Source organism: Thalassophryne amazonica, chromosome 8 (genome assembly GCF_902500255.1).
Source record: "Thalassophryne amazonica chromosome 8, fThaAma1.1, whole genome shotgun sequence".
NCBI classification, from domain to species: domain Eukaryota; kingdom Metazoa; phylum Chordata; class Actinopteri; order Batrachoidiformes; family Batrachoididae; genus Thalassophryne; species Thalassophryne amazonica.
This window is the reverse complement of record NC_047110.1, coordinates 59,695,778-59,723,335: the sequence shown is the minus strand read 5'-3', so window position 1 is coordinate 59,723,335 and position 27,558 is coordinate 59,695,778. Positions and strand designations below refer to the sequence as shown.

Sequence of the window (27,558 nt, the reverse complement as noted above, 5' to 3'; positions counted from 1 at the left end):
TTATACACACGCACGCACGCTTGTACACAGAGGCCACTTGGCTTTTAATATATAGATGATTTACTAGCTTATTATTAGCTAATATCCCTAATTTCTCCAAAAATAAACTTTTCGTTTTGGCGTAAGGAGCATACTAATATTCATGCCTTATTTTGCCAAGATTTGTGGTAAGCTGTATTTCTGTCTGCCCTGTGACAGACTGCCATCCTGTCCAGGGTGTTCCTCGCCTCACGCCCTATGAGTACTGGGATAGGCTCCAGCCTCCCTGTGACCGTTAATTGGAGTAAGCGGGTATAGAAAATGGATGGATGGCTAGATGGATGTATAACCCATGAAGTCTTCATGTAAACCCTACTGGACAAACTAAGGAATAAATATTAAATAAATTCCTTACAACACAACTGTAGATCATTGATTTTATTTCTCTTAAAGCAGCACACAGCAACCATGTAATATATTGTGCTGCTATCTGATGCTCCTCGGGCTTCACACGTCTTTGTAAGCTTTGATAAGTTCCACAGGTTTGACATGACGGTTGTTAAATATCCGATTGCCGTCATCACATTTATGATTCTTGATTCTTTCATTTGTCCAACCACAGTCAATAGGCAAGTAAGGTAAGCATTGACACTGCTAACTTTAATCATTGCTAACTGTTTCCATCATGCAGCTGTCCCCTAACTCACCACCGCTTCCTCTCCCTTCAGTGGTCGCACTCTTCCAAATTCAGATAAACTTGCACAGCGTTCTTGTAAATTACATGCAAAAACAAAACATAGTTGCCAGGTGGTGCAAAGTGAAACAATTCACTGTGTGTAAGTGACCGGATGTTTAGCTGTCTTGACAAAAAATAAATATAACAACGGGTGTTAGATGGTAAATAAATGGACTGCATTTATATATCGCTTTTCCATGTGCATCAGATGCTCAAAGCGCTTTACAAATTATGCCTCACATTCACCCCGATGTCAGGCTGCTGCCATACAAGGCGCTCACTACACACCGGGAGCAAGTGCAGGATTAAAGACCTTGCCCAAGGGCCCTTAGTGATGTTCCAGTGATTTGAACCAAGGATCTTCTGGTCTCAAGCCCAATGCCTTATCCACTGACTAGACCATCACCTGTGTTGATGACACAATGCATTCTGGGTTGATTTTGCCTATATACAAAGAGAGAATTGATCATATACTTGCCTATGTACATGTATTCAAACCGTAAAAATCTTCTCTTTTCACATCAAGCTCTAAAATTTTACTAATTTCTAACCAGCTGTTCTAGAAGCATATTTGTCATAGTGCAAAACCAATGAAACATCATACAGACGTGTGTAATAGCAGTCCAGTCTCACATTTTTTTCATCCTCCCATCACAAAATGATGAACCCCTGTCACAAATTTTCGTGACATGGTTTTTTTTTAACTCACTATTACTAAACCTACTCCTACCCCCAACCCTAACCTTAACCATAACCTAACCCTACTCCTTCCCCCAACCCTAACCTTAACATAACCTAACCCTACTCCTTCCCCCAACCCTAACCTTAACCATAACCTAACCCCACTCCTACCCCCAACCCTAACCTTAACCATAACCTAACCCCACTCCTACCCCCAACCCTAACCTTAACCATAACCTAACCCTACTCCTTCCCCCAACCCTAACCTTAACCACCCCCCCACACTTTTAATTATGTGCACCCGTCAGGGAATGAATCAGAATAAATTTGTGCTCCCATGATAAAAATTTTGCACTTCTCGTGACAATATGACAAACCAATAGATTAATGTATATTTCATGCTGCTGAATCACGACATGCCGTGTGACTGGGTTGGTAATAGCAGCCCAGTCTCATGGTTTTTTTTTTTTGTGATGCCATCACAAAATGCATCACATTTTCATAATGCAGTCACTATTTATACTATTTATAACCCAATGATAACTCTAACCATAACCCCACACCCAACATGCACACAGGAAATTTTGCAGAGTAAAATTTACTCTACTGGGATAGCATTTGATCCCAGTCCAAATAGACTGAATTATACTCTATCACAGTACTAAATCACCTCAAAACAGTGTAAAAACTACTCTTATTGGAGTAAAACCACTTTCATTGAACAAATGATGTCACAGACCGAACGGTCCTCCGTCAGCCCTGCCTTTGCTGCGCTTACATCATCAGCCTTGGAACACTGATAATCATCTCGTTTCTACTTAAACCTGAACTCCAGTCATCATCTATCTCAGCAACAAATATCTGAAGCTTTTGTACAACAATCCTGTCCGCATAAATTCAGCATTATTCTATAATAACAGACAGAGGAAGCGATCAGAGCGGCACGGCTACACAAGCTGTTAGCTGATGCGTTCACTGCGCATTGGTCATTTCAATGCGTCACCGTTTAAAGCCTTGTTTCTGCTTAAAATGGCCTCGTTTCTGCTTTAAAACTGACTTTAGAATGATTTAAGAGGTTTCACCTTGTCATCTGACGATTAATAATCCCATTAATCCATTTGATCGCTTTGGGTCGAGAGACTGTGTCACACGGGTGGCTGGGCTCCGGAATGACACATGCACAGTGGAGGCAGAGCAGACCAATGTTTAAGGGGAGGACCGTTCCGTCTGCAACAACTGTCGAGCTGATTCACTCTATGATAGAGTGTAATTTACTCTAATTAGACTGGGATCAAATGCTGTCCCAGCAGAGTAAAATATACTCAGCAAAATTTCCTGTGCATGTGTGCATGGCATCTTGCAGATGCATCTCATTTATTTCTGTGAACATGCACAACCAACGGATGCAGAATAGGCAAGGCAGCTATCATGCATCTATAGTTAAACTCAATTAAACTATTTCTATCCTGACAGAACTATATCATCACTTTTCCAGCCTTTTGGTAATGTCAAGAGATGGCTACATGAACATTTACAAGACACTCCAACTGGTGTTTTCCTGGACATCTGCTTGGACTTAATAATTCTGAAAAATTTGATCTTCCTCTGTATTGTTAAAAAAATTTTATTAGTATGACCTAAGCAGTGGGTCACCCCTTTGAGTCTGGACTGCTTGAGGTTTCTTCCTGAAAATGATCAGAGGGAGTTTTTCCTTACCATTATTACCTGTGTGCTTGCTCTAGGGGTTGGTAAGGTTAGTCCTTATTTGTGTGAAGCGCCTTCAGACAGCTTTGATGTGATTTGGCACTATATGAATGAAATAAATTAAATTAAATTAAATTTCACTGAATATGGCTTGGACTTCAGTCACATCAGTTAACCGATTATTTATCATCAGAATATTCAGTAAAATGTTCAGTGCTATTGCAGAGCAGGTAGCTCAGTGAATAGATGGGCTACCAGTAGACCTGGGTTTAATTCATGGTCATGCCATCTGTCTGTGTCCTTGGACACTGCTGTTAGAGCTTTGAATGCCACTGGAACCAAATAGCCATGTCGCATGCCACACTTGAAATGAGTGCAATATTTATTAATGTGCAATATCCGCTGCCACTGAAATATCCACTGTTTTGTGCATACATTTCTCTTTTTATATGCAATCTCTTTTTTGCTACTATGAACTTATAATTTTTTCTTATTTTAATTTGCACTTTCAACACACCTTTTTCACTCTGTTAAATTTTATGTTTATTCTTTTTCTTCCACAGACCTTTTAAGTCTACATGTGGTTTACTCAGGTTTATATTTGCACTGAAATGCTTGCACCTTACCTTTCGTTGTACTTGTTAGAATGACAATAAAGAATCTGAATCTGGCTTCATCTGCATTGTCTCAGTTGACCCAGCTGTAAATGGGTACTGGACTTGACTGGGGAGCTGACCTGCTATGGACCAGCTTCCCATACAAGGGAAGCTGTAGACTCTCATCCACTTCATGCTACGGAATCCGTGTGACACGTGTTATTGGTACACATATGACTTTTATAGGAATTCATTACTGTCACAGTCAGTTTTCTTTAAAAACGTCAGGTGATGGATACATGATCACGTTACTGGCAAGTTACTGAATAGGTCTTGGAGTTCATTTACATCCATCACAGGAACTTCACACAGTATGGTACTGGATGAAAAATCTGTTTGGATGAGGCAGTGACTTTGCAAGAAGGAGACTAGTGAGGGAAGCCACCAAGACACCCATGACAATTCTGAAGGAACTGTTCTACTGGCTTCTGAGGCTGTGATTGGAGAGACTGCACACAGTGAAATGTTTGTCTATCACCAGTTATACTGTATAGCTTCATGAGGGAGTTGAACAGAGAAGGACTTTGTTTCAAGGAAAAAGATAAAATCTAGGTTCAAGTTCTGCATGTGGCTCCTGGCAAATAGAAATTTCACATATTTCGCTTTAATAAAATCTTTCTGAAATTCTGAAAATGTCTTTAGTGTGGCTGATGTTTTACTGTTGGTGAAATGAAGTGTGCTTTTCAAAGCTGTACAAAAATAACTAGATCTTCAATAACTCATAAGTTAAGTCTGTTGGTAGATTGGTCCATGGATCAATAGAAAGATAAATGGAGAGATTACAGATCTATCAATCTATTGATAGATCAGTAGGTAGAGCAATGGACAGAGAATTGCAAAAATTAGGCTTTTGTATTAAATTATGTTTGAACATTCTTTAAATGAAAAAAAAAATCCAACAAATTCAGTGCACATTGGATTTAGTGCAGCAACTAGTAGAGTCTATACCTTTGCCAAGGCACAACAGGCCTAAACAGTGTTGACCCATATTCCAACCTGTCAACCACAAAATTTCTAAACTACCTACAGCAACGTGCCTTTAACCCTCTGGGGTCCAAGGGCATTTTTTGGACAGTTCACTCGCCTGGCATAAATGTTTTATTATTGCTGTTAACAGCTCTTCCTGCAACCCATAATCAAGTTTTATGTCTCTTTTTTCAGGACATCCTGTGCTTTCAGAATATATATGTTTTTGTTGTGTTTTATAAGTGTAATAAAGGTTTACAATCAAAAATAGGCAAGGAAAAAATAAAGCAAAAAATAATTTTCCACACACATTTATTCAAAACACACAGCAAACTATAATAAACAACTGTTTTGACACTTTATAAAGGTAATTTGAGGTCTTGTGTGAAAGGCTGTACAACAAAAAGGTTCAAACAATAAACACAAATGCACATTTTGAACAATATATGCAAAATGGTCTATGCGTTTTGTTGTCCATTGATATGGTAAACAGTGCTTTACACAGAGAAAGCAACAGAGTTATCCAGTAACATTCACATGCAAACTAGAGGAGCAATCCTGATAGTTACACACTCTTTGTTTGAGCACGTGAGATTGTCATCAGCGGCTCTCCGTGTGCTCCTGCTTTCACTGATCGCTGTGCGTAATGGTGCAGGGCGCACTGAGTATGTACTAACAGTAGGTACTCATTGGAGCACCCAGGGGGCTATTCAAACAGGCCAACTAGTAACACATCACTCCTGAAAATGATCTTTGGCTTTTCACGTGAGGTAAATCTGCCCTACGATTGGATTTTGGAAAACCATGTGACAGTGAACCAATTCCGATTGGACAGTCACATTGCGCACGTCATCACACAGCTTCTATGAGGAGTACAAAGATGGTCAATGGCTGGCTCCAAAGTCCACCGAGTTAACTTTTCAGCAAAAAAAAGAGCAAGTTTCTATCTCATATCATTAAAAAGTTATTTATAATTTAATAAAGCTTGGTCTTAGCCGTTGTATACGACGGCGTCGGCCCCAGAGGGTTAACTATGAAGATGCCGTACAAAACATAATACTTTTGTAGACATTAAACATCTACGAATGCCTTATGTTATTGAAATAATTCCTTGATCCTGTCTTTCTTCTCTTGTCTCATGCCCCACCCCTCCACCAAAGTTTCATGAAAATCAGATTGTAGATTTTGGAATAATCCTGGTTTCAAACAATCCAACAGGCGTGGACACCTTATAATTGGAATGTATAGCAGAAGATATACCTTAATGAATTTTCATGGACAAAATCGTGACATCATTTCTGGGTGTAATTACACAATTACAATTTTGTTATCCATACCAGGAGTTGATTCTTAATGCTTTCTTTCTTCTTTTTTTTTCAAGCAGCCTTTATTGTCTGTGTTTGGTTGTGTTGACATGACTGTTCTTGTCTTACAGAATCACCCCCACCTCCATATTCGAGGCTTTCCCCTAATGAAGAGCACAAGCCACTGGGTAAGTGACAAACTCCCAGATGACCTCTGAAGCATCCAGAGCACCCATTCTCTTTCACCCTCACTGATTCATGCTAATCTAATTTTATTAGACTCCAAATTAAATCTTCTGTGTTATGTCTTGTAACAACGAGGTTGTTATGAGGAAGAAATTCAGGAACTGCTTAAGTATTTGTGTTTTGTAATGGGGTTTTTTTCCCTCCTCTTATTTACAGTTTGATTTAAGAGCACTAAAAACAGAAAGAAAGTGAAATAACACAATGTGAAGAATTTAGTAGCTGTATTTAGGCACATTGCAATCTGCGTGGTAGCTTTGATTTAAGATTTAAGGTTGTGCTGGCATTCCAGCTGGATCCTTCCCAGCCGCAAAGGATCAGGACTGCTGGCAGTCTGGAAAACGGCGGCTGCATGGGGCAACATCCCCAGCCGGGGTTTCCACAAGTGTCTGGCGTGAGGGGGGGGGGGGGGGGGGGGGGGGTGCTGTCATGTGATGAGAGCCATTCGGAAAATTGTCATGTTGTCACCTCTGAAATGATGGTGATTGATTGGAATGATAATCATTTCATATGTAATCTTGAAAAAAGGTTTATTTTCGTGTTGAATCATCAGCACAGAGATGTCGCTGTTCCGTCTCACTGGCCTGATGATTACTGGATTTGATTTTCACCAGATTTAGGAGCTAACTTGTGTTTTATTCCTCACAGATCTGTCAGACTCCACACTGTCTTACACTGAAACTGAGGCAGCCAGTTCGCCAAATATCACACCAGGGGAATTCTCAGGTGGGTTTTTTATTTCTGAGCAAGAGTTCATTTTGAAATTGTTTTAGAATGTAGTAGTAGTTACTGGCACAAGCTGTTAAGTATGCAGTGATTTAAGTCACACGTGTGCTTATAATGTTACATTATTCTTTTGTGTGAACGTTGTTGGCTTTTCTGTCACAGTGGAGGTGGTTTTGTATTTAATCCCATGTAGGATATATTCATTTTCCACTTACTACTCTACTCACCTTTGACAGTTGTGCTATATGAGAGAAATCTCTTTTTCCACAAACTGTTGAAAAAGAAATCCATGGATATCTGCAGTAGTGCGCTACATGAACTTAAATCACGTTTTTCCAAACCTTAAAATTGCATAGTTTATTTATGCGGTCTTACATTCTGTAGTTATTTACAACATACCGTATTCGCGTATCAGAGTGCTCAGGGTGTTACGTGGGAAATTCAAGCTGAAGAGAGGCTGGGCTGATGCACGAACACGGCCATTATCACAGTCATCGGAACGGCCATTTCAAAAAATGTCTGATTTCATCACAAATAACTCACCTGTTTGTGTCTGCTTTTGTTGTGTACAAATCCTTTTCTCATTCATTAAATGTGTTCCTTGTCAGTTGATTCTGGCAAATCCGTTGAAAAGTTGTGTACATGCCTCAGAAGTTTGAGGGGATGTCAGAAGACACTTTTTGGATGCGCACTTGTTTTGTTCTGTACTTGTTCACAGCGTGCCAGTGGATGTCCAGTGGACATTAAGCTGCTTTCTTATGTAGGTGGCAGAAAAACCATCACAGCAGAATTCTGTCTTAACCTTCACAAAGCTAGCCATTGTCCTGGAACACTTCCTGTTTTCTTGCATAAGAGCCTTTCAAAATAAGAGCACGTTTCAACATAAACTTCGATTCTGCTACTAGTCACAGGTAAAATGCGGAAGAGACGAGACAAACACTGTGAAAACTTTTTTTTTTTTTTGCTTTTAATGATTTGTTGGGGGTCATGAAATTATTTAATTTGGGGGGGGGGTTAATCACCTTTAATAAAAAGTAATTTAATTTATGGTGGGCATTTAACCAACTTTCTTCACAAATAGGGGCACGCTGACATGCAGATACAGTATATTGCGGGTGATGTTATTCAAATTACATCAGAAGTATTTTCCCACTTATGATGCTCACACTGAATTGTGAATATTCAGCATCACCCACTGTTGTTCATTGTTCAGTAAAACACGGAAAACAGCAACCCTTTTACTATTAGCTTATTTAGCTAATAGTAAAAAAAGTGTCACTATTGCCTTAGTTAGTTTATCAGGGATGGTCAGAACATATTTATTGTTGTACCTATGTTTTTTGTGTTGCCTGGTTTTGGTTTTGATTCTGTTATTTGCTATACTGTATGTTAATATGTGATCATTAAAAACAAAATCACACGTTAAGCTCCATTTGCTGCATCAGCAGTACACAATCTGACCAGAGCTAACTTCTAAATGTGGTTCTGGGTGATATTAAAGGAATATTAACAGAGCGTGGGAGGTCATTAATTTGTTTTTTATATGTTTATTATATGGCTATTCATATATATATATATATATATATATATATACATACACACACACACACACACAAATTTACGGTATTGCCCAAATATGAAAGCTGCTGATGGTTTTGGACTCGTAGTCAGAGACCTGTTCACTTCACCTCCATGAAGAGTGTTTTTTCCGATGCTGTTTGATATTTATGGAGTATGTTAATGTCCGACTTGGTTTTTCTAATCGTGTTTTTACCTTTCTGGTTTGTAATGAATGTGATACGCAATCCAGACCGAATGTCATGGTAATGGTCTATACGGGAAAATATCAGACTGGAAATCAGCCAATCAGAGTGCACGTAGCGTCATAGCCATGTAATGAAAAGTGATATATGAGGAAAAATACATGTAGCTGCCTATATTTTTTCAGACATCATTAACACGTGGGTAGTTACCATGTAGGTTGTTGGTGTTATTTCATCGCTATTTGGAGCATACAGTGGATGTTTGTGTCTCTCATAAAGTCCTCTGCATGGTGGCTGATAGGAGTCACACCACATCCAAATTAAGACAATACTAGAAAACGCAGAAAATACAAGTACGAAAAACAAACAAACAAAACACCTGCATCAATTCAGCAGCGGGAAGTTGCATCAAAAAACATCTTGCAAATTGAGAAAACATGCAAACACAGAGAATACATAGTTCCGAGTACACGCAAAAATATAGACATTTTGAAAATTTCCACACCACAAAGCGTGTTTCACAACACAAGAAAGTACTAACAACACAAAAAGATTTCTGCCCAGAGGACTTTTATTAATGGATGTTTGAGTGCGTTGCTGGCTGTAGCACATAGCTAGCCACCAGAGCTGACAACTTTAAGCTAACTAGGTTGTAGAATGCATTAATAATGACTTAGTATTTTATCTTGTGATAGAAAAATGGAACTATGCGAATGTCAATAAAACTCTTCCAGGCAGAAATCTCTTTTTGAGTTGTTAGCACTTCTGTTGTGTTGTGATCTGCTCTACATATTGTGGACATTTGCAACTATCTATGATTTTGTTTGCCTTGTCTGAATTTGCAGTGGCGCTAATATCAAATCAACTTGTTGCGCATGTCGCTGCCTATATTTGTCAGTGTCCTCTCGTTACAAACTTTTTTCTCATACATGACATTTTACACAACTACCTGTTGTTGAAGGGATGAAGGTGTTTTTTGATTTGTAAACTTTTTCTGCATTTGTTAGTGTTTTAATTTGCAAGTGTGGCCTAATTCCTTTAGGATTTCTTTCAGTTATTTAAGGTGAGGTGATCACTCACAGATGTTATCGCTATCAATGATAATCACAAAGCATAATTAGCTAATTAAATGGTAGAATTGTTTATAAGGTAAAGAGCAATTTTTTTTTTTACTTATTGCGTCTTCAGTGCATTATAAAATTTGATCAAATTTGAGAAAATAAACACATGCAAGATGCAATAAATTCACATGCCTGTAGGTAAATGTGCATCTGTGATGCTGGTAACGTCCGTGTTTTGCGTTTCACTGCGTCTTTGTCTGTTTGAGCAAGTCTTATTGTGAGCATATGTGCACACGGCTTTGCATTGGAGTAATAGGATCTATGAAGCACTTTATTACCTGAGCTCGCGTGTTAGTCACAGAGATAACACAGATCTGTAGAATTTGGAGGTAATATATTACAAATCACCCATGACTCACTTGAGGACAGTGTCGCACTGTTTGTTTGGCTTTCGAAGGGTTAAACCAGGTCTTCTTGCAAGGAATACAATGAAAGGTATAATTTTGCGAGAATGTCCTTTAACAGCAGTTTACTGCTGGAGCTGCTGAGTTTATGTGGATGATAAACTTTCCATGGTAATTTCATTTTAATGTTGTGCTTTATTCCTTCTCATTAGGGGCCATTACGAACACTCCCAGCTTTAAAGATAAAGGTTTCATTGTGAGCGGGGCAGAGGTTCAGAGGGGCGTGTGCACCCGCCACAGAGCCAGCCTCCCCTCCTCTGTTTTTCTTTCAGAAATATTTGAGTGGGATCAAACTGTAATAAGATCCAAGCTCACTGAGAAACACACACAAGCACACATACTTGTGGACATGCATGTGCACAGACACTGGTACGGCTCTATCTGGCTTGGCTGTAAGTGGGCTGCAGGGAGGGGTGCGTTCAGGGAAATGGAGTTGCTCCTGTGAATGGAGCCACACCAAAGGAAGCGAGTAGAAACAGTGGTGTCCTCTGATCTGAAATGAAACACTCCTTTCTCATGGCATGGACTGAGCATGCCCCCCCACGCCACAGTCACAGCCCTTATTTTGGAGCTTGTAGGAACAGCATTTCGTGTTAAGGGGTCTGCCAGGGCTCAGAGGCCTGGACACGGAGCAGTTGACATGGTTACCTGGCAGTGAAGTATTCAATCAGTGAAGGCCCCCTCCTCCTCTCCAGTACACATGCTGTCACCACCTCAGCATGGCCCGGCGACACTCCCTGAGTCAACAAATGAGGGGCTTGTCAGAGCGCGCACCACAATTCCTCAGAGAGTGTGGTGAGAAGGGAGGATCTAGATTGCAAGGCTTTGGTTTCGTCCAACTGTGTTGGTGCTTGCAGAGGCCAGGCCAGATTACACTCCAGTCAGTGTCACAGACTCGGCAACTTGGACTTGGGAAAGAAGAGGGTGATGGTTCTGTGCTGTGGGCTTATTTGTGTAGCCAGTTTGTGTTAGGTCATGTTTCATGCATGTGGGGGTGGTGTCTGGAGGCTCTTTTGGTTTTAGATTCCAAAGAAAAGCCAATTATCAAACAACATCTCAACAATAATCAAATGTGGCTCTCACAATCAGTAAATGTTCAGATTGCTCCAATGCATAATAATTAAATATAAGAAATAATTTCTCAAAGAATACTTGGTTAAGATTCATACAATGGTTTTATATGTTTAAATGTTTTTGAAATTTACCTTAAAAGGGGTCTTAAGACCCATCTTTGAAGAGAATTCATAATGTGTGCACATATAGAAATGGGTGGAGAACATTCCTGGATGGGCATAAGTCCTGGATGGAGGGCAGGCTGGCTCTGATGATTTTTTTCTGCAGACCTGACAGTTTGTTGAAGTCTGTGCCTGTCTTGTTTGGAGGCAGAGGGAAACCAAACAGAGATGGAGATGCACAGGACAGACTAGACGATGGACGAGTAAAAAATGAGCAGTTAGCAGGCAGGTTGAACTTCCTGAGCTGTCTGAGGAAGTACATCCTCTGCAGTGCCTTTTTCCTGATGGAGTGTATGTGGGAGGTCCATTTCAGATCTTGGTAGATGGTGTTGTCCCAGATGGTGGTGTCCCAGTGTTGTTGGGGGTGGGGGGGGGGGGGGGGGGGGGGGTTATGGTGGGTTTCTCCTGAAGTCTATGATCATCTCCACAGTCTTATTCGGGTTCAGCTCCAAGTTGTTCTGACCACACCAGAGGACCAACTGTTCCACCTCCTGTCTGTATGCAGCCACAACATCATCCTGGATGAGACCAATAATGGTGGTGCCATCCACAGACTTCAGGAATTTAACAGAGGGGTTCCCTGGGATGCAGTAGTTTGTATAGGGGGAGAAGAGCAGTGGGGAGAGCACACACCCCTGAGGGGCGCCAGTGCTGACTGTCTGTGTGGTGGATGTGATGCCTCACCTGCTGTGTCTTGCACATCAGGAAGTTGGAGACCCACTGACATTGAATAAAAATGTCTTTTCTCTGTAGTAGACAATTTCTATGCTTAAAGAGTTTCATCATGTGTCCCCTCAGGTTGGATTCAGTTTGGTTAAAAAAGTGAATGCTTGCAATGTTTATCATAAACTCCTGTCATGAGATTGTAGATGTGAAAGCCTCACCTGGATTACTGAAACTGAGTTGTGTGATCCAGATATCTGAGAAAACCTTCTAAGTTCTGATGGTATGCCTTTGAACACCCTTGAAGAGACTTAATTCCTGCTTCTTGTAAAGAGTGCAAATGCATGAAATGTGTTCGAGATGATGTCTCACTAAGGATTTATGTAGGACTGCAAGCATTTCCCAGTCGAGATACATGAAAGTTGTTGAACAGTCCATTATTTTGGTGGTGATTCTAATCTTCTCTGCTATGTTCAAATTGAATTACAGGTTGTCGTGGATATTTATACCATGATCATTCTTTGTTATAACTTGGTGGAGACATCATGTAGATTTGACAGGAGTTGTGCTTTCTGACATGCACTGACTTGCATTTAGCAACATTAAACCTGTCACCAGGTTTCTGACCAATCAGCAGTGCAGTTCAAACACTGTTCTTCTCTTTTGAATCTCAAGCTGACATGGAAAAAAGATGGATGATATTGTTGACTATTGTGCATATTGTTAATAAAGATTGGGAACAGTACTGGTCCAAACACGCTATCTTGTGGTAATGCTTTCAGTGTGACCTTGCAGGGAGATGAAATCCCACGGATTGTAAATTGTTGCTGAGAAACTGCTTATCCATTTATGTATTTGGCCCTGTATATCCACATTGCTAACCTTTGAGACCAAACAATTAAATGGCACTATATCAAAGACACTTGAAGTCCAAATACACTACAACTAGGGGTCTGTGGCCTTGGTCCATGTATGGACTTCATAGCACTTTTCCATCTTCATTAGAAGCTCAAAGCACTATACAGTTATGCCTCATATTCACCCATTCACACAGACACAGACACACACACCAATGTCAGGGTGCTGTCATGCAAGGCGTTCACTACACACCGGGAGCAACTATGGGATTAAGGACCTCGCCCAATGGCCCTTAGTGATTTTCTAGTCTGGCTGGGTTTTGACACGAGGATCCTCTGGTCTGAAGCCCAACACTTAACCACTAGACCATCACCTCCCCATCATGTGTCTAATACGTTGTCGCTGCAGGCTGCATGATGCTGTTTAAGAGGAAACAGCGATTAAGCTATCAGGACGATAGTTGCCTGGTTCAGATCTGTCACCTTTTTTAAGGTGCCTTGACACTTGCGTGAGTTTGATCCCCGCACTGGCACAATCTGGTTTGCCAGTGAGTAAACTTGTTGTAAATTGTTGTAAACTGTGCGTGGCTGCGTGCTAGTGTGCAAAGAAAATTTTGAAATGCTCAAAACGTCTGGCATGTATTAATTTCTCGACGTAGTCTTGAACACTGTGTGTCACTGCGTGCCACTACACACAGCACATCTGAACGATTATGACACAATGTTACATCTATAATATACATAACTTTACAGATACATTATCTAACTCATAAAAAGGAATGAAAATGCAACTTTTACCAATTACTATATATTATAAATAATTACCTTTCAGACAAGATTCCAAATGCGTTCTCCACCACATGATGAGTACGAGACAACCTGCAGGTGTAGATAATTTCTCTGATTATGGGAGTGATAAGAGATTGGTTTCATCAGCAAAGTTCTGAGAGCAAATGTGTCATCTGCTATGAAATTATTATTTTATATACGGTGGTGTCAAGCAGGACAAAGCACGGCATCTAACGGGTCAAAGCAGGACACATTGGCACAGTGAATTGTGCGGCAGTGTGGGGATCAAGTTTGTGCAAGTGTCAAGGTGTCTTTAAAGTGGATATGACCCTTAAAGACAACATAGTCTTATTACATGTAACAAAGGTTATATAATTCGGTCAACCTAAGCGTTTTGGGAAAATGGATGCAGTTCTTCCGTTATATATAACATTTGAACGTCCCGCCACTGAAAAATGTGCACACCCTGTGACCAGCTTCCCACTGAGCACCAAACCTGAAATACGTCACTGCATGTAGACCGTATCGGCTTGTGCGCCTGGCGGCCGTTGCTTACACTTTTTTTAGCGGCAGAAACTTTGATTAAACACAGATCTCAGGGACTTGTTTGTCGATATGCCTGATATGCCAGTGTGTCGCAGCATATTGCACAAACACAAGGGTGAAAGGTTTTAGCCTTTTCAAGTCCAGGCAGATTGACTGAAAGCCGCGGTGTTGTGTGATGCACGAAATGTCAGGCTGCCGCTCACTCTGCTCGCACACCCACATTTACTCCCAACAGCAGACACTTTCCTCTACCGTCTCCATGTTCTCACACCGCTCACAGGAACACATAAAATGTCAACCCCAAATAATATGTTCACAATAATCTTGAAATGGTCAAGGAACTTGTAAAAATATCAGTGCAATACGTAGTAAACACGGTGGCGCCATGTTCACTGTTGTTTTCGGCGATCTTTCTCAAAACTTTCACTGTTTATTTCCTATTGTTTTGTGAAAATAACGTAACTAAACACAGATGAATGCAATGCCAGGCACTCGAAAACAGCAAAAACCTGAAGGTAATGACGGTGGTCTGCAAGTAATAGCTACACTGTCGCAGCTCCGGAACAATAACAAAGGCAGTAAACAGATGCTAGAATTGAAAATGCTATACAGTGGTCCCTCGCTATACCGCAGTTCACCTTTCATGGCCTCGCAGTTTCTCTGATTTTTTTTTGTGCAATTTTGCATGCTTTTTTTTTTAACAGCACATTGGTATCACCGCGATTGCTCTCACTGCCTCCGATGCACTTACTGAGTCTGCGGGCTCGGTAAACGCAGCAGCGAGCCACTCACTCCACCCTCCTGTCTGCTGTGCGGAGCTGCGCCAAATCTGGCATATAAAGTGTGTAGTGAGGGGTTTTACAGCCTTAAAACATCTGTAATAATTGCAAAAAATAGCGCTGACTATTTTGCGGATTTCGCTTATCGCAGGTTATTTTTAGAACGTAACTCCCGCGATAAATGAGGGACCACTGTAATTATAGTGTTATAAACAGCAGCAACAAAAATCAAAGCTTCCCTTACATTCCATATTCTGCAGCCTTTCAAAATCCATCGGAATTGGCACGTCTCTTGCCTCTGCTTCGGCTCCGCCATAAACACCGTCGGCATTATTTTCGCTGCCAGAATGCTCCTGGTTTGAATGTTCGTCCGAAAGATACGGCTCCAATCTGTGGGGTCTAATCACTGCTGCGACATCCTCAGGATCCGAGTCAGAAATAATCCACACTTGAAGAGGAGTTAGAAAAGTTCTCGATCTCGTCACTGTCCATGCTGAGGTCCATCTGTTCCTGTTGTCAATCAAAGACAGGACTCCACACGTTGTGATGTCACGGCATCACGTGACCGCTGATGGAACGCTGCCAGCGCGCTTTCCAAGAAACACACTTTTGAGAAGCTGTACAAACTTTATTTCTCAGTGATAATAATTAAAACCACTTTCAACTTACTATACTGTATGTATATATTGATATTTATATCGGTTTTACCTAATTTTTTAGGTGTCATATCCACTTTAAATTTTGGTGAATATATTGGCTTGCTTCCACAGACTCGGGAGGCATCCTTCATCAGTTGATCTCTGAAACGAACTGCATATTGGTTCAGTTAGTACGTTCCTGTTTTTTTCAACACCAGGGTTTAAACAGAATCACATCCACATGTGCTGTACAAATCTATCTAAAAGATCCAAAGTTTCTTTAATACAGTGTCTTTGGAGATTATGATTCTAGAAAATCCTTTCTTCTTGGGGAGTCTTAGATTGGGTGCGTTTCTCAGTTGGTGTTTCACATATATCACTTACCACTATAATATGGGTGTCAGCTACCCAGATCATGTCAAATATCACATCCAAGGTTTCTTCAGTAGTGGGTGGACTTGGGTTGATTGCCCTTGTGAGTGGTGTGTCATCCATAATAACTGTGAAAAATTGTGAATCAGTGGATAGTGAGGAACGTATACCATGCTTTCTTAATTCAGTTTCGTTCAATTCATTGTATTTATACCACACCAATGGATTACACAGTTCTTACTCTTGCATCGTTGAAAAATGCTTATGTTCAGTTTTTTGAGTGAACATCTAAGTGTTGTAATTACATATTGAATCATGCATGTGGCCGTATACATTTGGAGCACCCAGGAGTTTATTTGAACATGGTTGTTTTGCTATGTTGCAGAAAGACTGAAAGACAGCAGCACCACCTTGTGATGCCTGTTTATGACATCAACAAGCCTGGCTTTCGAGTATGTTCTCGTTGTACCTTATTACTGAGTGTGTGAGGGAATGTGTCTTTGGCTGTGCTGCACACCCAGTCTGCCTGCACACCTGTTTCCTCACTGCCTAGTTGTGTGGATACCAGATTGGAGTGCTTTGAAGCAGGTCTCATTACTTCCTGTATGACTGCTGAGGGGGTGTTTTGCCCCTACACATTCACTTTATTATGTCAGTCACATTGTCTGATGTTGGGGGTTTTTGTAGCTGTGTCATGTGTGCATGCTGCACTGGCCTGCTGTTGCTCCAGAATGTGAGGCAGGATGCTAAGATTTTTAAATGTTCCTTCTTCAAAATTTCTGTTGCAAACTGTCATACTATTCTGTATGTTCAACGAGAAAAGGCTCAGGCCTTCTATCTGTGCCTGGTTTGAACCAGAGTAAGATTGTGGCATCAGTCTCTCCACAATCTTCACCTATCAGAGGTTATTATCTCAGTCATCTCATGAGAACTTGTCAACGTAACACTGCACTTATGGTTATGTCTGTGTGAATTGAAGGTTGCCTTGGTCCTTCACTTGACACGAAGGACCAAGGCAACCTTCAATTCACACAGACATAACCACAACTACCAGATCATGGTGGGTACTGAGGATAGTGTTGGTGATGTCTTAGTGAGCATTGGACACTCTTGGTAAGTCCTGAGGTACAAGATGCCACTTAAAACTCTGATGAATTGTCATGCAACTTTTACAAATTCTCTTGCTGTCATCTCATAGTCCTGCTTTGTCTTCCAACCATCTTGAAATAACTCCTGAGCATTTTTGGTTTTTCAAGACAAGTCATGCCGCAAGACTATACAGGGCTGTAAGGTGCTGGCACACCATGACTGATAGAGCAAAAAGATTAGTTACGTATTTAAAGATTTTATCCATTGGCAAATTTGTTGGTCTCCCATAGATCTGGAGCTCTGATGGACAGATATCACATTTCCATGGGTAACACAGAACTCTGCATTAAGCAGAAGGATTTTCCCAGTTAAAAGACATACTGTATATGCGCACTGTGAAAAGCTGGATTTGAGCAAATTTTGCTGTGGTCTGAAAGCATGATGTCATATTTCCTCACTGTCCGTGCACTATCCTTACAGTGAGGACATCAAGCAACTCCACAGCACCTCCTCGCCAAGACAGCAAGAGACAGAGTTCTATTTTTCTTGAAGAGCTGGACCAGACGTGCTGCATGTTGTTAAGGTGTCAGGTCTTCTCTCTGTTTGTGCAGAATTCACACACCACGTCAGAGCTTTGGCTAATCAGATGCCCAGTCTGAAGGATCAGATACCACAGGATATAAATATGAGTACTGTAAAAAAAAAAAAAAAAAAAAAAACAAGTAGAAGACAAAACGTTAAACGTGCAAGCAGCGAGAAAGCTCCCCCACCTGATCGCTGCTAAAAGTTTTGAGTACGCACAAAACTTTTTGACAGACTCGGCAGACAATAGCTGACAAGGAATTCATTGTGCAGATGGGAAAACGTCCTTAATCACCAGTTGCTCCCAATGTGTAGTGACCGCTTTGCATGGCAGCACTCTGACATCGATGTGTGAGTGTGTTTGTGTGAATGGGTGAATGTGAGGCATAATTGTACAGCACTTTGAGCTTCTGATGCAGATGGAAAAGCATGATATAAATTCAGTCCATTTACAAACTGATAGTATCTGCTCCCCATACCTTTCCTTGAGCCTTCATTGTGTGTGTAATGTTGTGGCAGTCAAAGCTGGTTGTGGAAATCCCACATTGGTGAGGAAGATTCAGATTAAGACAACTTTATTGATGCCTAAAAGGGCAATTCATTTCACATCCAATTACCTCTGACAAATATACAGCAATTAATCCACGATTATTACTAGTTGAACGTAATAATGGCACACATCAGAATTAAGACAACCGCACATATACATTTGATTGTTTATGTACGCTAATCTTTGAAACAGTCTGTCATCTGAATTGAGGCAGTGTGAGTGTTTGAGTGTTAAGGTGATGTCTTGGTCGATTCCCAGACTGGATGGTAGACCTGGTTATGACAGAACAGGCTGTCTTGATGGTCACTGTTCATTGACAGTCACGATCAAAATGGTGTATATTGGAACATGGCTTTAGGGACTCTTAGATGAGGCATGTCACTTACATTGTCAGTGAATGTCAGCTTTGACATTCTAGCCAAGTGGTACATTTCCCTGGGGGCGTGATTCAACACACAGGGGCCTGAGTGCCGAGGACCTCAGCAACTGCAAAAGTCTAATGGGACACCCATGTTTCACCTGATCATAGTGCAGTGATGGCTATGTTTGAGAAATGGTGATGGACCAATTATCTGCCTGGGTGGTTACCATCCAGGACCAAAGGCATTTTGTAGTGTTGTGGATGCAGTGCATGCTCCCAGACCTGATCCAACAGCTGAAGTGATATTCAGAGAATCCTGAATGGGTCTATTCTTTATTTTCTTCTTTTCTTCACAGGAAGGGTGGAAAGATAGAAAGCTGTTGGATATACTAAAGTTTTCCCACACAGTATTCAAATCACACTCTCTGCTGTCTGTCTCTGGAGGAAAAAACCAGTGCAGTCTCACTGGAGGTCTCACCTTCAAACGGGCAGTGTATCAGTTCCACTCTGACTTTGACTGATTCTTTCAGGCAGAACAAGACAGCTAGATGTGAAGAGCCTGATGTTATAACAGTTGTGGGACCATATATATACACACACACACACACACACACACACACACACACACACACACACACACACACACACACACACACACACACACACACACACACACACACACACACACACACACACACACACACACACACACACACACAGGGAGAGAGAGAGACAGATAGAGAGAGAAATAGAGAGAAGAAAAAAGTTATACATATATATGTGTGTGTGTGTGTGTGTGTTATTATTTGATAACCATTATTTTAATGTTGCATGTTTGGTCCATCTCTTTGTCTTGGTCTCGCAAGACCTTCTGGCTCCACAGCGGTTAGACGGAGCTATTATACGATATAGTAAGAACCTCATCAGCATGTCGGCCCTGTCCCCCTGTGCTCGGCACGATACTCTCCTCAAGCTCAGACCCCAAAGTGATGCAACCTGGGCTCATCTCCTCCTGCAGCCTGGCACGTAGACTTAGGTTTCCACCGCAGCGCCGAGCCTTCCCAGCGCCTCACCGCCCGCACTCCCTCAGGAGCCCCATTGCTCCAGGATATGGGATGTGGAAATAATGTGACTCGAATGCTTCCACCCTGCCTCCCAAAATCAGGTTTTGTGGATTGTTTATTTGAGGGGAAGGAGGCCTCAGACAAACATCCTGTTTTAAAAAGCTGCCTGGGTTTTGTAGCAGTGCAAGGTGGTGAATTACCCCTTTGACAGTGGGGGGAAGAGTGAGGAATGTTAAAGAGAAGGCCAGTATCTCAGGAGAGCTCTCCTCGCCTGTTTGTCCTAAGCATGTTGCAGAGTCCATTTTATGATCGGGGTGGAAGGTTGTAGCAGTACATCCTGAAGGGTCTTGTGTTCTGTTTTCTCCATAGTAGCGCGGGGCCTGTACCCACAGTCTTCATCTCAAGTATCTGTTCCTGTCCTGGGAGGCTGACTTCCGTTTCCTCTTACGTAACACATTCACACAGAGAAAGAGCCATTGATAAGTATGATAGGAGCATTTTTCAGTTCCCCTTTCTCAGCATTGTTAAAGCGTGATGAATCAGAAATCTGCATTTCACTTTTCCTATCAGGACTCATGACACTCTCCAGCAGACCCACACACAAGCCATTACCACATGTTGTTTGACGAAAATACAGTGTTTTTGCATGTGTGCATGTGTGAGTTAATTAGTGACACCACCAGAGGTGTACACTGTTGTGGTCACCTGTTGTCATGTTGTAACTATGTATGTGTTAGCAAGATACCTAAGCACAGAAACAGATTTTGTAATTTGGGGAGGTAAACTGGGTCTATGGACAGAAAAATTGATTTGATTTTTGATTTGACATCAGTCAGTAATGCAACTGTCAAGGTTGAAGTCAAGTCAAGTCAATTCTGGGACATGCGCTGCTACATCCACCACACCATGGAACTCCCTTGGATCCTGGTTGACAACCACCCAGGCAGATAATGGCTAAAGGTTGAGGTCAAATTTCTGACCCCATGCTAGAAGAAGAAATCCTTGTCGAGGTCCTGAGGCCCATAAATGGATGCCAGCCTTGGCTGAAGAGGTAATATATCGGAAAATGTTGAGTTTTATGGAAATGTTTTCATTAATTTATCATTACTAAACTTGACTACAAGCTCCTGGATACAAGCAGCAGAAATGAGGATGCTCCGTCAGGTATCTGGGCTTACACTCAGGGACAGGATGAGAAGCTCCAACATCCAGAATTGATTCAAAGTAGAGCTGCTGCTTCTTCATCGAAAGGAGCCAGCTGAGGTGGTTCGGGCATCTGGTGAGGATGTCCTCTGGTCATCTCCCAAGGGAGGTCTTGTAGGCATGTTCAACTGGGAGGAGGCCCAGGGGAAGACCCAGGATACGCTGAAGGGATCCCCCAGGAAGAGTTAGAGGATTTAACAGAGAATAGAGAATTGTGGGATGGTGGTCTGCTCTGTGTGAACCTGATCCCGTAGGATCTCAGAAGCTAAGCAGTGCAGGACCTGGTTAGCACTTGGATTGGAGACCTCTTTGGAACACCAGTCACTGTGTGTGTGTGTGTGTGTGTGTGTGTGTGTGTGTGTGTGTGTGTGTGTGTGTGTGTGTGTGTGTGTGTGTGTGTGTGTGTGTGTGTGTGTGTGTGTGTGTTTCTCCAGGTTACACTGGAGTTGCATCAGGAAGGGCATTCGGTGTAAAATTTGTGCCAGCTCTGGCTGTATCCGCTGTGGCAACCCCGAACAATGTGGGAGCAGCTGAATGGACAACAACAGGGAATTGTGGGATGAGCTGCTTGGTCTGCTGCCATAGTGACCTGGACCTCGATAAGCAGCAGGAAACGGATAAATGAATAAAAATGAATGAACTTTACTGTTTAAAAGTCCTTGAATCATTTCCTCTGCAAGAGTAATACTTTCAAGTATGGTTGTGGCGTTGCTGTGCTCTATGAGTACCTTTGATGTAGTTGTCTCAGTAGACTTTGCCTCGTTCCAGCTCATCAGCTGTATTTTGCAATTGAATAAATACCTTTGGCTTTTAGAGCTCTGTTTGGATAAAATAATTCATTTTAAGGCATGGATGTAATGTGTAAAATTGTAATAGCAAGTTTTAATTATTTTCATATACTTTCAAGCCTAGATGATTAATCGCACACATGAGCTGCACATGGAGGTCAGGAGGAGTTGCTCCTAAAGTTAACAATGCTGCAAACCTTTAATTCCACCCTTGATTGATGTTATGACAATGACATATTTCCATAAAAATATTGATAGACTGACATCCTATGACCCTTGACTGGAGTAAGGAGGTATAGAAAATCGATAGATGGGTATAGAAAACAACATGTTATTTAAATGTTTGTTTTATTACTTCTTTATTTTTAAAATAATCTTTAATAATTCTTTATTTTTAAAATAATCATAATTTGGGGGGGTGGGGGGGCAATTTCAAACTTTATTGCACAGTTGGAAATCAAAGATGTTTTTATTTATTTATTTATTTGGTACCTTCATGGCCCACCAGGGCAGCACAGTGACTTAGTGGTTAGCACTGTTCCTCACCTTCTGTGTGGAGTTTGCATGCGCTCCCTGTGTTTTTGTGGGTTTCTTCTGGGTGTTCCGGTGTTGCCGACCAAATGGTTCCCCCCTAAAAATCGGTCTGTCCTGTCTTCACTGCTCACGCGTCATTTCGGAGCGTCAAGGGCGTAATTTCTGAGCGTCAGCATCAATTCATGGAGTATCACCTCGTTTCTGCTTAAAACTGCACTCCAGTTATCACCTATCTCAGCGACAGATACAGCAATCATTTCCACATTATTTTGTAATAAAAGATGGAGGAAGTGATCAGAGCGCAGCAGCCAGAGGAGCTGCGCCTCCGTCATTCCAAAGCTTCAGTAGCGACTCATAAATTATTGCCTCATTTCTGCTTAAAACTGACTTTACAATGATTTACAGGTTTTACTTTGTCATCTGATGGTTAATAATCACATTATTCCCTTTGATTGCTTTGGGTGTTGAGACTCAGATAAGCTGCTGTGGTCACAAATGACATATGCGCAGTGAAGGCAGGGTGGACCAATTTTTAGGGGGGGACTGTTCGGCCTGCAACACCGGCTCCCTCCCATATCCAAAAAATGTGCACATTAAGTGAATTGGAAACTTTAAATTGAATGTACATAGGCGTGTGGGTGTGAATGCGTTTGTCCATATGTGGACCTGCTAACCCCTGGCGTCCTGTCCAGGGTGTATCCTGCCTCACGCTCTGTAACCGCTGGGACAGGCTTCAGCTCCCCATTTTCTATCCCCCTTACTCCACCAGTTGGCCATGACCCACACCTTGGGAACCGCTGCAAAAAAAAAAGATCCTTGGTTAGAAAAGATGAACATTAAGGTCCCTTGGGCAAGGTCCTTAATCTTAAAGTTGCTGATGTTGTGTGCAGTTAAGCACTTTGCATGGCAGCACCCTGACATCAGTTTGTGTGTGTGTGTGGAGGGGGGGAATCATTGTAAAGCACTTTGAGCATCTGCATCAGATGGAAAAGCGCTATAGAAATGATTGCATTAATTGACAATAAAAGCGGCTCGTAGAAGTGTATGTGTGTGTGTGTGTGTGTGTGTGTGTGTGTGCCTGTGCGTGTGTGTGAGTTGGCTCCGCTCAGCTACGGTTTTGTTTTCTGTTTCATTAGTTCAGGATTTTTAGGGTTGGTTTATTTTCCAGCATTTTTGAAATGCCTGGAAACTTCAAGTGGAAATTTGAAGCTGTTATCGCCACGCTGCTTGGCGTGTGGTATCCGTTTACTGCCACAAAAAAGGGAATTAGATGTAAGAACGCTGTAATATGTTAAAATTTTGAGACAAGCATGCGTTATTCTGCAATGAATTTAGCTTAAAGAGTTGCTTTTTTTGAGTTGTCTATGGCGACGTAGCTCCATGAAGTGATGAGGTAATGTGACCTGTACGTGCAGAGCGAGAGGCCTTGCTAATCTAAAACAGTCCTTGGAGAGGCCTGAAACCCCTTACATGTCAACAGAAACTAGCCTGCTGAGTTTAGTATTTATCTGTCTGCTCTTGGCAAGCCAGCGTGGTGCCAGTGCCGCAGGGTGTTTGACTAACTTCTAAAGGGTTCACGGATAAAGATTACTCTCTGCCATCATACATGACTACAAGTCTACTCTCACAGATTGGCGTGCACATGGCGCGCCATACTCAACAAACAGAAGGTGGACAGTGTTTCATTTTAGGACTCACTACACAGATAGAAACCGGAGGTGTGCTCAAACTATAATTGTTGCCCCATATTCTCCCTTGGCAAATAAAGTGTACTCTGGGACCGCTGCTGTTGCCATCTTGTCGACACCGCAGCTCAGCACCGGCCTCCACCAATAGCGCCATTCATTCAGCTCGGGGCACGGGGTTACAGTAACAAATAAAGAGCGTGCAGTGCCATTAAAAATGTATGGAATGTCCAACTGTTAGTTTCGTGTTTTAGTGCGCCTTCTCTCAAGGCTGAGAGGGGGAACAATACTCCGTTTGAGCTGGCCACTGTAAATGTGCTACGCTGGCAAGCGCTAGCAAAGGAGGTGCCAGTAGTGGATGCTGTTTTTATTTTTTTACCATTTTACCCACAATTATAAATCCAGACTTTGGACTTGGTTAGCTATGATTTAGGCTTGTGGTTATATTTCTGGCTAAAATAGATTTGGGATTTTTTTCCTCTCTCTCTCTCTCTCTCTCTCTCTCTCTCTCTCTCTCTCTCTCTCTCTCTCTCTCTCGTCTTCCCCAGAGGAGCATTGACAGTTGTGCCTGAACCTATGGCTGTCAGTATTTTTAAAACTCAGAATAGCCAGCGCATTCTTTGAGCCCCCAGAATGCCGAGTGCGGATTAACTGTAGAGGCCAGTGACATTCGACATCTCTACACAAGCCTTTTGCAGCCACGGGGAAAGGATAGGATGCATTGTGGATGGATGAACAGCTTTGTATGGGGTTAATTTTCTCTGCTGTGCACATGTAAAAAGACAGTTACTTGATTTTCTCTCTTTTCTTGCTAAAGAATCTTCATTTTGATCTGTTGAAGTTGTATCTTCATTTCACTCCCTTGTAGTAACATGTGTCCATACACAACAGATATAAATCAGCGCTTTTGATCTTGTTCTTGCAAGCTGTTTCCTTTTAAATCTGACAAATCTTTTTTTTTCCCTTGGCGAAGACGCACCTCTGTTATTATGTTCAATGGCGTAGTAGCCAGTTCTGACTAGCAGTGCACATGCAGGTATTTTATTTCTTAGGCAAGTATGTGTGCCGCCATAATGCACTAAATATGAAAAATCTCACTGGCTTCATGATATTGGAGAAAAACTGACATTGCAACACTATTTTAGCCTGCAATTATTTGAAAAAAAAAAAAAAAACACAGGAATTTACACCATAAAACTTGAATTGCTCTATTTGGAAAGAATGACGAAGACTATAGTTTTGTTTTTTCCTGGTGGAAAAGCACTGAGAGAGCGCTTGCAAATGCTTCATCCACTTTCAGCGGTTACAGTGGGGGGAAAATATCACTCCTTGTGGGATTTGTTTCTATGAAAACAGCAAAGAGTTAACAAGTATCTTATAATGTATGGTGATAAAAAGTTCTCACCCTCAGCAAAGGACCAAGTGTGAGTTGTTTGTCTCTTTTTGATAGCTTTTGAATGACATATCAGCAAAGGTAAACCTCATCCTATTTGCCTGAAAAGGCACTGCAACAACATCATGGTGTCTTTCAGAAAGTTCAAGGATTTTCATCTTAAAGCGCTCGGAGCTGGAGCACTAAAAAGTGATCTGCTCTGAAAAAAGACGGTGGGTGCAGCGTTTTGTTTTTTTTTCTGGAGGTGCCTACACGCGGATGCATACACTCCATTCTCATTTTGAGCAAAGGAAAAAAAGACGCTGTCACCCAGAAAGAAATAACTATATGAACATAGGGCCTAATTCTACAATAATTGGGCAGATTTTGTACAGAATATATCTGCAAAGAAAAAAAAACATATAAATTGGTACACTTTGTAAAGACCTTGCAGCAAATTACCTGTTTTTGGTCAACATCATCGTTTTGGCATCCAAAATGATTCCGTGCACACTGTTGCCAACTCCTCAGTAAGGAAAGCTGCTATTGGCTGTTCTAAAAGTCACTAGAAGGCGTTAAATTATGCCATCGCCTAATTTGCATAATTGGCCATGTACATGTAATTGTTATTGATGCTGTAGGAGAGAGGAATAACGTCGGGGTAGGAAAAAAAGAACAGAAAACATCTTAAATATGTTTAGAACTACAAATGAACTTCTTGGTCTTGGAACCGACAAAAGTGACACAAAGACACTCTAGCAGAGTTATTTATTTATTTTACTTTAGTTTTCTTAAGTCTGGTACAGAAGCCGACAGAGGACTTCATATAATCTTTTTTAATTCACCTTGTCATCCCGAGATAACGACATAATTAATTAGAGATCTCGAGAAAACAACACTTTTATTCCGTGATCTCGAGAAAACAGATAATTATTACGTGATCTCGAAAAAACAAAACAATTATTTCATGATCTCGAGAAAACAGCTGAGATTTCTAGCAGAGCTGCCTGCGCCCCCCTGTGTCAGAGCAGAAATGGCTTTCTTCGATGCCTTGGGGGGGGGGGTCCCAGAGGAAATGAGATATAGCCCCGAAGTCATCATACAAGCCTCTTGGCATAGCCTACCTGAATGACCCATTTGTCAGCTGTTTACTCGAGATCATGAAATAATTGTTTTGTTTTCTCGAGATCACAGCATAATTGTTGTGTTTTCTCGAGATCTCGAAACAAAGGCTTTGTTTTCTCGAGATCTTGAATTAATTATGTCGTTATCTTGGGATAACAGGGTGAATTAAAAAAGTATTACAAAAAGGGCCTCTGTCGGCTTCCGTAGTCTGTTATTTAGTGCAGTGATTTATTTTTGACCAAGAAAAAAATCTGCCTGGAATTGACATGACACATTGGGACATTTATTTATTATTTTGCTGTTTTGTTTTCACTTTGCGTGTCAGTGAAAAAACACAGTACTTGGGCTAAAAACGATTTATGAATGTAATTTTATGTGGCAAAAAAACAAAACAAATGCACAGTTGCAAAGACGGAGGCGGGAACCAGTCTGTTTTGCGTCTGTGTGAGCCAATCAGAAGTGCTCACTAAGGAGCTCTCAGCCAGTGAAATGGGGTAACTCACGGCTGGTTGTCTGCCTCCTTTTCCGTGCGAGTGGAGGAGAGGGGCGGTCTCCTGTGAGTGCTTTGGGACGGGGGAGGGGCCCAGTCCCACGCCAACACCGGCTGCTCATTGAGGAGAAATATGTGTTTTCACATCAAAGTCTCCAAAAGTCTCCAATAACACCAGGAAAAGTCGCTAGATTTCTTGCTAGTCGCTTTTTTGAAAAAAAAAAAAAAAAAAAGTTGTCACTAGAGGGGTCTGAATTGTCACTACATTTAGCGAGAAAGTTGCTAAGTTGGCAACACTGTCTATGCAATTAATGATTTTGTTTTGCAGCTATTTCAGCGTTTTCCCAATTTCACTCATTTTCATCACAGTTCTGCCATTTTTACTTTTGAATTAGCTTTTGTGGGATTGTTGAGCAGTATATCCCAGAATCTCCTTCCCAAGAATTTAACATTGACACACACAGACAAGCACCTGACATTTGTGAGAACTTGCAATTAACTTGACATCCAGCAGCTGAATGTCACGAGCAAAAAACAAACCTCCGTTTATGCA

At 41.5% G+C, this 27,558-nt stretch overlaps 1 protein-coding gene across 2 annotated transcripts in view; it reads left to right on the top strand.

Moving 5' to 3' along the window:
* Positions 1 to 27,558, top strand: part of smad6b (SMAD family member 6b) — a 54,757-nt gene that overhangs the window by 9,100 nt on the left and 18,099 nt on the right. For both annotated transcript variants that reach the window (XM_034176409.1, XM_034176408.1), the window contains exons 2-3: positions 6,158 to 6,214; positions 6,918 to 6,995. In XM_034176409.1, coding sequence (XP_034032300.1) covers positions 6,158 to 6,214; positions 6,918 to 6,995 — 135 coding nt within the window. The remainder of the gene's footprint in view (positions 1 to 6,157; positions 6,215 to 6,917; positions 6,996 to 27,558) is intronic.